At 40.8% G+C, this 13,020-nt stretch overlaps 1 protein-coding gene across 2 annotated transcripts; it reads left to right on the forward strand.

The window, feature by feature from the left end:
* Positions 1 to 1,563: 1,563 nt before the first annotated feature.
* On the forward strand, positions 1,564 to 9,668 carry kcnj4 (potassium inwardly rectifying channel subfamily J member 4). 2 transcript variants are annotated; one of them, XM_086055623.1, is made up of 3 exons: positions 1,564 to 1,835; positions 5,026 to 5,141; positions 7,772 to 9,667. In XM_086055623.1, the coding sequence occupies exons 2-3, from the start codon at positions 5,113 to 5,115 to the stop codon at positions 9,390 to 9,392; spliced, it is 1,650 nt and encodes a 549-aa protein (XP_085911749.1). In that variant the 5' UTR covers positions 1,564 to 1,835; positions 5,026 to 5,112; the 3' UTR covers positions 9,393 to 9,667. The 2 variants fall into 2 exon arrangements, with proteins under 2 accessions (XP_085911749.1, XP_085911750.1); XM_086055624.1 differs by lacking the exon at positions 5,026 to 5,141 and having other exon boundaries at positions 7,772 to 9,668.
* The last annotated feature ends 3,352 nt before the right edge of the window (positions 9,669 to 13,020 follow it).

Consider the following 13,020-nt stretch of genomic DNA (forward strand, 5'->3'; position numbering starts at 1 on the left):
CACAAGTCAAATGTATTCATTCTATTTCATGACAAGGTGTTGGTTATTCAAATTGTGATTTCAATCCTCATGGGGTTCATCAAGATTTTGGTCAAGAGACACTTTGTATCCATTCATCTATTTTTCTCAGCCCCGTCCCCCTTCTTTGACATCCACTTTTTCTTTGCCTGCTCCCTTCAATTTCCTGTAAGTCTCTTTCCAGCTTCTACTGTATCTCAATGTTTATGTTTTGAGTTCACCACAATGTTGAAGCTATTTACAGCTTACACGTCTCCTACCACCCCCTTGTTCCTCCTCTTTGTATTTGGCATATTGGCAGTTACTCCCACATCCCCACTCAGAGGAGGTGGTGTTGAGAAAGGATTCCAATCAGCTCTTGATGGGAGTGGGGTGAAGTCACACAGGTTGCGTTCTACTTTACACACAATTAATAGTTTGTAGGCTAGCTTTAATTACCCTGCATCCAGAATTTGAAATGCTCAATGTATTGACTCATTTTATATCTAAAGCATATCTATTTAGTATTCAAGGAAGCTGGCATGAAGAGTCATGCTAGAGTAAAAACATTGCATTACTATGTGCTGCATGTTGATTACACCTGCTTGTGTGAATGCACTCAGAATGAGCATAATCCAACAATTGCAATTCTAAACCTGTATTTTGTCTTAAAGCGGAAATCTACCCAAACATTTTTTTTTCAAGAATATGTTCCCAGCAGGCCCACTAGTTGAAACACGGAATCCTGATTAATATTGCGTTTGTGGAATACGAGTTAAGCAGCAAAATCCACCCATTTTTAGCCATCTCAGGGGGCAGCCATTTTGTCACTTCTGTCGACTGAAAATGACATCACAACTACTCAGGGCTTAGGTAATGACCAATCACGGCTCAGCTTCAGAAAACAGGTCAGCCGTGATCGGTCGTTACCTAACCCCTGAGTAGTTATGATGTCGACAGAAGTGACAAAATGGCTGCCCCCTGAGATGGCTAAAAAGGGGTGGATTTAACTCTTATTACACAAACGCAATATTTATCAGAATGCCTTGTTTCAACTAGTGGGCTTGCATAGAACATATTCTTGAAAAAAATATGTTTGGGTTGACTTCCCATTTAATATTACATGAACTAAACAATATCATTTCAAAATTCACGAATGATGTGGAGTTCAAAATATATGCTCCCACGTGGCCCCTCATGACATCCATTGTGGAATAATCACGAATGTGCGTGGGAGCCTATTGTAGCACAAAGGCAGCAGAGAACTGAAGCTGCACCGCATGAAAGCTAACACACCATGGACAGTTCCTGTGCGGGAGGTATTTATTATTATTTGGTGTTTAGTTTGTGCTGTGTTTCTAATGCACATACTTGATCTTAAATAAATCTCAACTTTTACATTAGTGCCCTTTTTCCTGTTGCTAGTACATAAAACATGATGCAAACTTATTTTACAACGACACATATTTGTCCAGAGTGGAGCCCCCCTCATCACCACCTTTAGTTCACATCATCCCTCTTCCTCCCCCTCCCATTGCATATCTTCCATGCTGTGCGCAGGGCAGATTGACAACATCAGTTTCAGACCAGGCTACACGCAGGACAGTGCTCAGTGGCAGGCTTACACAATCGGCAAAGGAGGACAATAACGGATTAAAAGAAAGGAATAATGAAGAACTATTGAAGAGGAAATCACGGAATCAAGGAAAAGAAGCACTCATACACCAGAGAAATATAGACAAGTTGCTGTGGGCATTGCTAGTGGGACTTTGAGAAGTGACGTTTCTTCTTACAGGGAAATTGAATCACAACAGAGAAAACAGCAATCAACTAGTAGGGTGAGTATCTTTTTAATCATAGTCACAGATTTTAATGTCAGGAGATTTCAATTGTATAACTTGTTTTACCTGTTTAATTATTGAAAGTGCCCAATTGAAGATCAACAGTTATTCTTTAGTGCAGGGATCCACCCTAACTTTTATTTTTAAATAGGAGCACAGTGGCCTCTAACCTGAAATTTCCAGGGCACAAGTAGAAGATTCAGGGGCACACACTGTAAACTGACTTGCAAAGTAAATATTCATCCAACTAATTTTCACTATATTATTGATAAATTCCCTGGAGTGTGTAGCAGAATTTTGTCAGCAATTAAAAAAAAAAATCAAGAATAGTAATTATATATATTTATTAAAAATCTGCAAATTTACTGGTTGCACAGGTGCAAGCAGATGAAAATTGTAGTTGCACTGTCTCAAATATGAGGGGCATAATGCCACCATTTAGGGACATTCTGGAGCCCAGCTTTAGTGTCTTTGTTAAAAAAAAAATACAGAAAACAGTCTTGAGCATCATGAAAAATGCTGAGCCAAGTGTGACCAGGTCAACAGTCACTTTACGTTCTCAGGCGCAGGCCAAATCTCTCTTTGGCACAAGAGAGGTGACATCACTGGACAGAAGTAAAATAAAAATGATTCAGATACTGTACATCAAAAACAGCTGTTGTTGTACACCTGAACCTCATAATTTGTCATCTTACGTCATATAGCTTTTGATATTTCCTATATTGTAGGTATTCAGTATCATCTGTGGCAACATTAGGTGAACATGCACGCGGTGGTGGATTTCAGATCTGGGCCTTCAGTGAGGTCTTCTGTGACCTAATCCACCCCTAATTGCCAATACTATCACATTACAATTTTACAAAATAAGAAAGATATATATTTATCTAATAACATGACAACAACATAACAACTTAAAATACTGATTTATTCATAGATAGATCCCATCCCATTTCTTTGCGACAGCCTGTAAAAAATTGTAAATTGTCCAGCGAGCAACATTTTTCTTGAAAAGTCCTTATTGAAAACGAATTTTTATCAGGTCTAACATTCGTCCACCAAGCTGACAGTCGGCCCAATCCATCCAACGCCAATCTTTCAAACACATTCTGTAACTTGAACTGTATTTTGCTCAACCAGTCAGAGGAGTGTAAATCTAAAACTATCATATTAAACAGAGGACGGAAATTGCTGATGTCACTCTAACCATGCTAGCAGGCCCTGTTTGGTGGGTCTGAGATCTGATTGGTTAAAAAAAAAACAGCCATTGTCATTATTGTGTATGTGTCATGGGCCAGCACTTACAGATATGAAGATAATGAAATTCGGAAATTTACTCTGACACCCTAAAACAACTCGGAGAGTGGGTGTGTTTGGAGAGGCACCGAGTGCTCCCCCCTATTAATTTCCGAATGCAAACAAGGGGTGTCCAACTTCAGTCCTCGCGTGCCCCTATCAAGCATGTTTCAGATGTCTCCCTCAAATATTAAATGCAAATGTGTTTAAAGTGAAAGAAAAAAAATGCACACAGCACTCTGTATCCATCAGTTTGAAATACCAGTGTTGATTTCGGCATTCTTTTTTTATAAGGTATTTATCATTTTATTATCACTGCAGGTACAGTACAGTCATCCTTATAGATGACTCTGGTAATTGAATCAAATGCATCCGAGATTATTAGTTGTGACAATGGATATGATGGAAGATGGAATGATAACACTTCTAGGAAGAGGAATGTGGAACCCACACTGGATTTGTCATTTCTTTTCTTGGCGGATGGAAGAGAGTCTCTACAGTTTATTGCCAAATTGATTCTTCGCTCGAGAATCACTGCTTTTCTTATTCCAGTGTTTTTGATTGTGACAGTCGGTCTGTAATGTCTGTGAGTCAACTAAAGTCTGTACTGTAATCATTTTTGTTTAAAAACTAATAATAATAAATTATGAAATATTTTTGATATTTTTAAAACCCCATAAAATGTAGTCAAATACTCATTTTTGATTATGCAGCCCCTTTCACAAGTGTAGACACACTTTCCCATGCTGTTCATGTGTAAAAATTACAATTAAGGTCATAGAAATTTTATGATGCAGTAAATTTCTACTGTGCAAGCTACAGCCACAATAAGGAACCTATTGTAAAATGATTTCGTCTACAACAGTCTAAAAAAATGAACATGATCATTTTAAATGCAGAATATTAGCTTCAGATCTTGTATTGGACCTTATTTGAACGTGCAAGTGGTTAGAATGTTCTACCTGATTGGTGTATGTCACCAGTGGTTTAAAGGGATGTCAACCCAAACTTTTTTTTTTCAAGAGTATGTTCTATGGAGGCCCACTAGTTGAAACAAGGCAATCTGATAAATATCCATCTGATAGATAATAGCCATCTCATCATTTTCTCACCTTTTTTCTGAAGCTGAGCCATGATTGGTCGTTATCTGAGAAATATTGTTTATGGGATAAGAGTTATTCCACCCATTTTTAGCCATCTGAGGGGGCGGCCATTTTTCACTTCTATCGACTGAAAATTATATTACAGTTGCTCAGGGCTCAGGTAACGATCAATCACAGCTCACCTGTTTTCTGAAGCTGAGCTGTGATTGGCCGTTACCTGAGCCCTGAGCATTTGTGATGTCATTTTCAGTCGACAGGAAGTGACAAAATGGCCGCCTCCTGAGATGGCTAAAAACAGGTGGATTTTGCCACTTAACTAATATTCCACAAACGCAATACTAATCACAATGCCGTATTTCAACTACTGGGCCTGCATAGAACATATTCTTGTGAATAAAATGTTTGGGTAGACTTCCTCTGTGTGCCTTTCCAAATGTGGTGATATCGTTTTATTATATTTCAGTATTTTCAATGAATGGTTTCTTCACATTGGTATATGATGGCACAATCTCATATATTGGGTCCACCACACTCCTTGTGACAAGATAATCCCATCTCAGATGTCTGTAAAACATGACCCAGTCAAATAAGGATTAAGTCTAAATCCACATTTGCATATCAACTTTACAACACAGATGATATAAGACTGCCTGGACAAAATCCGATTTGGTTTAAGAAATAACCTGGAAGTAACAAATATGCCCTGCTTGATGTCATTCTTACTGGTGATTTATTTCAATTCCAAATGGGCAGTGTGACCATTGTGTTTATTTGCTTCTGTTCTTCCGCAGTGGTCTTCTCGGAGGCCCAACTATTGCCTGCATGTTGAACGCCTGATCTGTGGGAGTGATCAGACTGGCCTCCCACCAAAACCTCAAATGAGGGATTATTGTTGCCATGGGAACAAGTAGGTCCCACAGGTGATGGAGGCAGTCTTCTGTGTGGGACTGTTTGAATGGTTTCACAGATTGGCTCAGTTTGGAGGTAGATGAACCCAGACATCAGCAATGATGCAGTATCAGGCAGGCCCCAACCTCATTATTAAATCTCTAACAATCAGTGCATCTTCTTTTGACTATGCGATTATTCTCTTCACTCTATTTGTAATCGATTCCATTATGTGTCCTACCCTTGCATAAAAGCCTGGACATGCTACTTGGACCAGCAAGCTACCAATATAAAACTGCAAGATATATTAATGCACATGCTGTGTTATGAACAGATCAATGTAATGTAACTATCAGTCCTGTAATCAACAGTATTTTTTTAATTTTTTTTTTTTTTGAATGAATAGGTTTGCTAATTGGACACTTATAAGGTGTGAGTCAGGACCAGCTCAGGGATATTTACAGCAAGCAGATCCTCACAAAGGCTAAGGCCATCCTGTACTGTCCTACACAGAGTTCTCCTCCTCATCCTGCAGCCACACAACACGTGTTATGAGAACAAGAGCATGTGGTATCTTGATCATGAAAAATTGTTCTATGTATACTTGTCTCAATATCAGTGTGCTGTATCTCTCTCTCTCTCTCTCGCTCTCTCTCTCTCTCTCTCTCTTTTTTTTTTTTTTTTTTACTTGGTTCCTAATTCAATTCCCAGAAATAGAGTGGATTATTCACATGGGTTGATATTACCGGTACTCTTCTGGACCCAATTAAGATCAACAAATCCGGTTGGGTATGGAATTATTAAGCAAATGCTTCACAGTTGATCAATAAAACTATTAAACAACTCCCAATACATGACAAATGTGTTATGATAGACTTGGACATGAAACTTAAACTTTACTGAAGAAACAACTAATGTGTCTCTATTGTATATAATAATCCCTCAAGGTGTTTGATGGGGTAAATGTCAAGGCTCTCACATTCTTTCACACAAAACTCATCAGAGCATGCCTATATTGAATCTTGCTTTTCTCCAAACTGCTGCCACATATTTGGAAGTACCCTTTTGTGTGCATGTAGAATATCGCTGGCGACGGGTGAATTTGATATTTTTTCAAAAATTTATATTATTGGTCAGTCCACATGCGTGGGTGTTATTTTTACACATTATTGACCTAAAATTTGAGAATGGCTTGCTCTCTTTCACGACGCAATGCAAATGGTTGAGCAAATTTGCCCTTTTTGGGGTCTCCTGAAAAGTGACTCATTTGGAGGTACAAGGTTTTGGCCTGACGCCAGCAATATCTATGTTGATTCAACTCCAAATGGACTATGTGACTGACTCAGATTCATACACACACAGTATATAATCTCATAATCTGCCATGACACTAATCCCTCCCATAAAGATAAACTGAACTCACCTTCCCAAATGGTAATCCACTTAAATCAGAGACATCTTTTTAGAATTGAAAGACTCAGCTAAGGAATTTTAGTTAACTTTTCTTTTAAAAGGGAATAAGGATACGTAGCATCCAATGCTGATTTTTCAAATCGTTTTCATTAGATTTAGTAATCGCAAATGAGCCCTGGGAACAATTTGCATGAACATTGATTATTATTAGTTGGTTAACAATCCAGTTGCCATGGGCGTATAAACTTTCTTAATTTAGAATTTTATTTTCCAAGTGTGTTGTTTTCTTTTTGAAAATACTTTTGTTGTTGTTAGAGACTGCTCTAACTGCTCCTCTGCCTTACTTTTCCTGCCTTCCTGCATGTAGGTCCCCCACCTTTAGCCCCTCGCACTGTACCACACCAAAATGTGTGCTTTACTGGCAAATTAATCTCTGGCAAATGATGACTCATCAAATTGATTGTGGGCTCTGTTGGTTCCCATATTCTTGTGAATTGTTACACTAAAAAAATGTTTTTTGTAACAAGTGTATCCTAAAAATTGAGCCGAGGCACCCATTTTACATTAGAAAAACCCCCAAGCACACACCAAACAAAAGCGTCACAAAAAGTATGAATCCTGAAATGATCTCGTCCCAGTTACATCACAATTTAGTTAGTTTGCCATTGATATGTAGTGACCAGCAGAACAATGACATGCTTTTCCACTAGATGGCAGAAGGTACATAACTGATCTGTATATCCACTTTATTTTTGTTTGGCGGTTTTGTTTTGTTATGTGCCAAAATGCGAGATTTATTTCTAATCCAAAGGAAAACGTTTTCCCCTTCTAGCATCTAACGTGTATTCCCAGCCTTCCCTCCCATGACTTCATGGAATCCTGGAAAGTCTGGAATCCTTCTCAGCCCCATTGTCAATTAATGAATTAATGAATTAAGTGGCAATCAATTATTTAATCAATTAATCTCATAGTTTGGGTTTGAAATCTATATCATTTGTGACACCAGTCCCAGAACTTTTCGGACCCCAAATCCCTTCACCCCCGATGTTCCTTATCTCAATAAAAGTTTGGGAGACACTATCATCAGTAAGATACTGTAATTAAAAATGCTGAAGGACGAAATGGTTCTGCTTTTAAGTTAAATAAAATGAATTTCTGCTGATTTCATGCCTATAGCGATTCTTCTTCATGTCTGCGCATGGCTAACAAACACTCGTGGTCCTTGTTTGCCTCACAGGTACAGCATTGTGTCAAACAACATACCAGAGGAGGAGCGACTAAAGATCTGCGGCTTGGATCTCAATAACGGTCTCACTTCTTCCTACGTCCACTCACACTCGGCCTGTGGCACAGAACTAGACGGCAGGAGGAGGAGGCGGGCAAGAGCCTCCGCCGCTGTCCCCGGCGCACGGGGACGAGGAGGGATGAACAACTACAACGGGAGGGTTCTGACAAGGGGCTCCGGCCAGGTACGGAGCCGCTTTGTAAAGAAGAATGGACAATGTAATGTTGTCTTCACTAACATGGAGGAAAAGAGGCAGCGCTACCTAGCGGACATCTTCACCACCTGTGTGGACATCCGCTGGAGATACCTGCTGTTTATATTCTGCACCAGCTTCATCATCTCCTGGCTGTTCTTTGGCATCATCTTTTACAGCGTCTCCTTCTCCCACGGGGACTTTGAGGAGCACCTCAGGGTGAAGGCTGAAGGACCAGGAGCTAGCGGGCTGTATCCACCCAATTCTGGACACACAACAGGAGGCCAGACAAAAAGAATCCCCTGCATCCTCCATGTCCAGGGATTTGTTGGTGCCCTCTTGTTTTCCATGGAGACCCAGACCACCATTGGCTACGGCTGGCGCTGCGTGACTGAAGAATGTCCCTTGGCTGTCATAACAGTGGTTGTTCAATCCATCCTAGGTTGCATCATTGACTCTTTCATGATTGGCACCATTATGGCCAAGATGGCGCGGCCAAAGAAAAGAAACCAGACGCTTGTGTTCTCCAAAAATGCTGTCATTGCCCTTCGTGATGGCAAGCTGTGCCTCATGTGGAGAGTAGGGAACCTGCGGAAGAGTCACATCGTGGAGGCTCACGTCCGGGCGCAGCTTATTCGTTCCTACGTCACAGCAGAAGGAGAATTCATCCCATTGGAGCAGATTGACCTCAATGTGGGCTACGATGAGGGCACAGACAGGTTGTTTCTGGTCTCCCCACTGGTTATAGTTCACGAGATCGACAAAGACAGCCCCTTGTACGCCGCAAGCCGAATTGATCTGGAGACGGATGAATTTGAGATTGTTGTGATCTTGGAGGGGATGGTGGAGGCCACAGCCATGACCACGCAGTTCCGTAGCTCTTACCTGTCCAGGGAGATCTTCTGGGGCCACAGGTTTGAGCCTGTCATTTATGAGGACCGCAATTGCTACAAGGTCGATTACGCACGCTTCGACAAGACTTACGAGGTGCCGTCAACGCCCAACTTCAGCGCCAAAGAGCTGGACGAGACCGCGGGTCGGACTTCCTCTGTGGGTTCTCCCATCTCTGCGTGCATGTCTTCAAAAAGCTTGATCCCGTGTTCGGTTAGTACCTTCTGCTATGAGAACGAGGTAGCGCTTAGCTGCGGGGAAGAAGAAGAAGATATCTTTGACTCTTCCCAGATAGGGAAGGAAAGAGCTGAGGACAGAAGGACTTCTGTCGACTTCCAGAATATGTTCAAAGACACGGCCACCATGACATCTGGGAGTCACAATGTCATGTGTGTTCTGGACATGGACAATAACCAGATAGAGTTTGACATCCTACAGACAGCCATTCCACTTGATCCAGTGACATATAAGAGCGAGCCAGAGATTTGAAGAGACACATATTAAATAGTTTTGGATTCGATATACAGTAGAGAAATCGAACCCCCTTTTGCCTTTATCATACAAAGTTCTTCAGCCGCAGAGATTCCAAATTAGGAATATAGTGGAAGCTCTTAAAGTGGAAATCAACCCAAACATATTTTTTTCAAAAATATGTTCCCAGCAGGCCCACTAGTTGACACACGGCATTCTGATTAATTTTGAGTTTGTGGAATATAAGTTAAGTAGCAAAATGCACTCGTTTTTAGCCATCTCTGGGGGCGGCCATTTTGTCTTCTGTCGACTGAAAATGACATCACAACTGCTCAGGGCTCAGGCAACGACCAATCACGGCTCAGCTTCAGAATACAGGTCAGCCGTGATTGGTCGTTACCTGAGCCCTGCGCAGTTGTAATACCATTTTCAGTCAACAGTAGTCACAAATTGGCCGCCCACAGAGATGGCTAAAAACAGGTGGATTAACTCTTATTCCACAAATGCAATGTTTATTTGAATGCCTTGTGTCAACTAGTGGGCCCGCATAGAACATATTCTTGAAAAAAATATCTTTGGGTTTTTGTCTTTATGGTAGAGAAAGCAGATTTAAATAAGAAATAATGCAATCCTTTGGCACTTAGCCAATAACTAAGCAGTCTGATCTGAACGGCTGACCTGTTTTCTGAATCTGAGCCCTGATTGGTTGTACCTGAGCAACTGTGACGTCATTTTCAGTCGACAGAAGACCAAATGGCCGCCCCCAGAGATGGCTAAAAACAAGTGAATTTAGCTGCTTCACTCATATTCCGCAAACAAAAAAATTAATCAGAATGCCGTGTTTCAACTAGTGGGCCTGCATAGAACATATTCTTGAAAAAAATATGTTTGGGTTGACTTCCACTTTAAGCCTGCTGCACAGTGGAGTTAATTTGAGAATTTTTACTCACTAGCTAGATGGTTGCGTCCGTGACGTTTGCTCCCTAAGACATACATGTAACATGTTTGATATTGTTCACCTCACGAGGTGAAAAACGCACCATGCTACGGGCTGAGGGCAGAAATTCAGGTGGTCAGTCAAAACGCATTGTTCGTTCGCCCTGTCCAGCCCTTCTCATTAGCCATGCGGCCTCATCTATGTTCTCTACTTCAGAACGCCGACAATGCCGACGCCTCGTCAATAAAATGACAAGTAACATCATTTTGTCACCGTCTTCAGTGATCTCAACTGACTTTTTGCTCAGCAAATAGATCCAGTGTGCGGCAAGCAATCGCTTCTAAATTGTTTGGATTTTGAAATAATTTCTGCCACTTGAAATAATGAAAATAGAAATAAACAATTCCAGGGTTAAACAGTCACCATCTTGATTAACTGTAAATGTGTTCTTCTGAGTAAAATTTTTACATTTGTTACTGTCATAGCAGTGTATGTATTGTATGTATTCGACTTTAAACCTCGGCTCCACTGTAAAAAAAAAAAAGGTAAACCTTTAAAGAGGGCATAGATGTTTGGTTCTTCTTTATGATGATGTCGCAACTAAACAAAAGCACACATTGAGTCATATGACTTCAATGTGAATGAGATATTGATGACATCTGTTCTCGAAGAAGGAAGGGCAAACCTAAGGTAGAAATGTTGTATTTCGTGTCTTTTTGTGATTTTTGTGTTAATTGTTGATTGTTGTATTAATGTTCTTTTAGTTATCTGTCGTCAACACTTCACCTTGTATGAAATCACCTGCTTTGTTATGATAAAAACAGCTCCTGAGTGTAAATAAGAGATTATTCAGGTACAGGATCCCAAAAAGAAAGACTAATCTTAGTAACGTGATAAGGTTTTAAGTAATTGTAAACCATAACAGTAGGCGTGAGGTTTGAGTTAAGTTAACATGTACAATGTTGTTTATGATGGTTTTATTCTATTTTTAAATTTTCTGGCCTATAAAGGTGACATTTTATGCATTCCAAGAAGCCAGTGGCAAAATACATAAAATACATTATAATTGTTTTTGACCTATGAAGCTCTGCCTCATTTATTGTTCACGAAATATTGAACTTAAAGGGACGGTGGGGCCGGGATGGCCATGTTTTCACTAACAAGTTCATTTTTTGATCAGCAAAATGGAAAGAGTTGTCATTTTCGATTTTATCAATGAATTTGGGAGAAATTAGGAAATAAGTGACACCATGAATAACGCCTCTTGTTAATGAGGAGAGTAGCCGCGCCCTCTACCCTTCTATCCTTGTTCGGTCGGAGTCACTGGAGGAACCGATTACAAACTCTCCATTGATAATCATTGTACTTTCATTGCTTATAACGTCCAAAAACGGTGATCAATTGGCACCAAAATTTATGTGGACATCCTTACTAATGCCCACTTCAACATGTCAAAAGGATTAACCTCTCCGTGGCTGATTTATGAGAATGAGGAAGTGTGGAAGTGAGCAGTGCTACATAGATTTATGCTGGGACGAGCGCACACTGCTTCTTTACTTAAAAAAACAAAAAAAAACAAAAAAACATTGCTTCTTTGCTGATCACGCTTAGGACAAAGCGAGGCATTTAACATCCGTCAGGATATTTACAGAGACTGAAGTGGGAATGAGTGGACGTGCACATTTATTTGGATGAGGAATGGCCACAGTTATTCGACCGACAACACGCCGTTTGGAACGTAACAGTAGAAACAGTACGTTCCAATGCGGCCACACTCGGCCGTGCAGTCAGCCTCCTCGCTGGAACTTTTTGTTTGCTGAACATTGACGCTTGTGTGATGGGGTCTTACCTCACTCTCACACCGCTTCACCCACGCCAAAGCTGGCGGCTGCAAGCGGTGTAGGACAACGCACGTGACTGCTTGGGAGGCAACCCCGCGACATGAAGACGCAGGCTCATGATCACCTCCACACGATGGAGCTAATGTTGCTGTGCTAACGCCTTTTGTTTTAACGGCCTGAAGCTAGTTGTTGCTATTAGCTGTACTGTTATCCTACTGTTAGCTGGGGAGGAGAGGGAAGGGGGGGTATCCATGCTTGCCTGATTGCTTGCCCACTGCCAGTCGCCGTCTGCCTCCCGAGAGTTGACACGAGTTTAGTGTCGCTAAATGTTCGAAGTATTAACCAGCCGGGGTTCGTGTGTGCATTCATGCGCTTGTCCGCTTCAGCCTGTGTAAGTGGCCACGGTATTTTTGATTTTGTGGAGGTGATTATGATGAGATCACGTTTTATGTCAATAAATCCAAACTGTTGTGCAGAACACTTTTATACTTTCCCAGCTTGAAGTGGACAAGAGTGCATTTTGGTGGCGATCGGTCACCGTTTTAGACAACAGAATTGACAAAGCGAGCAATATTACATGCTTGTCTCCCTCCCATGACGTAGAGAAGCTGAGACCGAAAACATGACATAGGCCATGCCCCAAAAAGGGGCAGGGAAATTTGTCGTAAACCTAATCACAAAAAAAAGCCCTTAAATCACTACAGAGTCTTTTGAGGTGGGCATTTTAGTACTGATGTAATTTTTACATGCAAACCTATTATATAAGTGCCAATATTAAGCTCATCTAAGTGTCCCTTCAAAATCATTTTGGCACTTAGTCACTTATTCTTTTTTTATTTTCATTTGTTGTTCACATGTGGTTAGTGCA

Source organism: Filicampus tigris, chromosome 16 (assembly GCF_054856515.1).
Source record: "Filicampus tigris isolate MCC_2025a chromosome 16, RoL_Ftig_1.0, whole genome shotgun sequence".
Lineage (NCBI taxonomy): Eukaryota > Metazoa > Chordata > Actinopteri > Syngnathiformes > Syngnathidae > Filicampus > Filicampus tigris.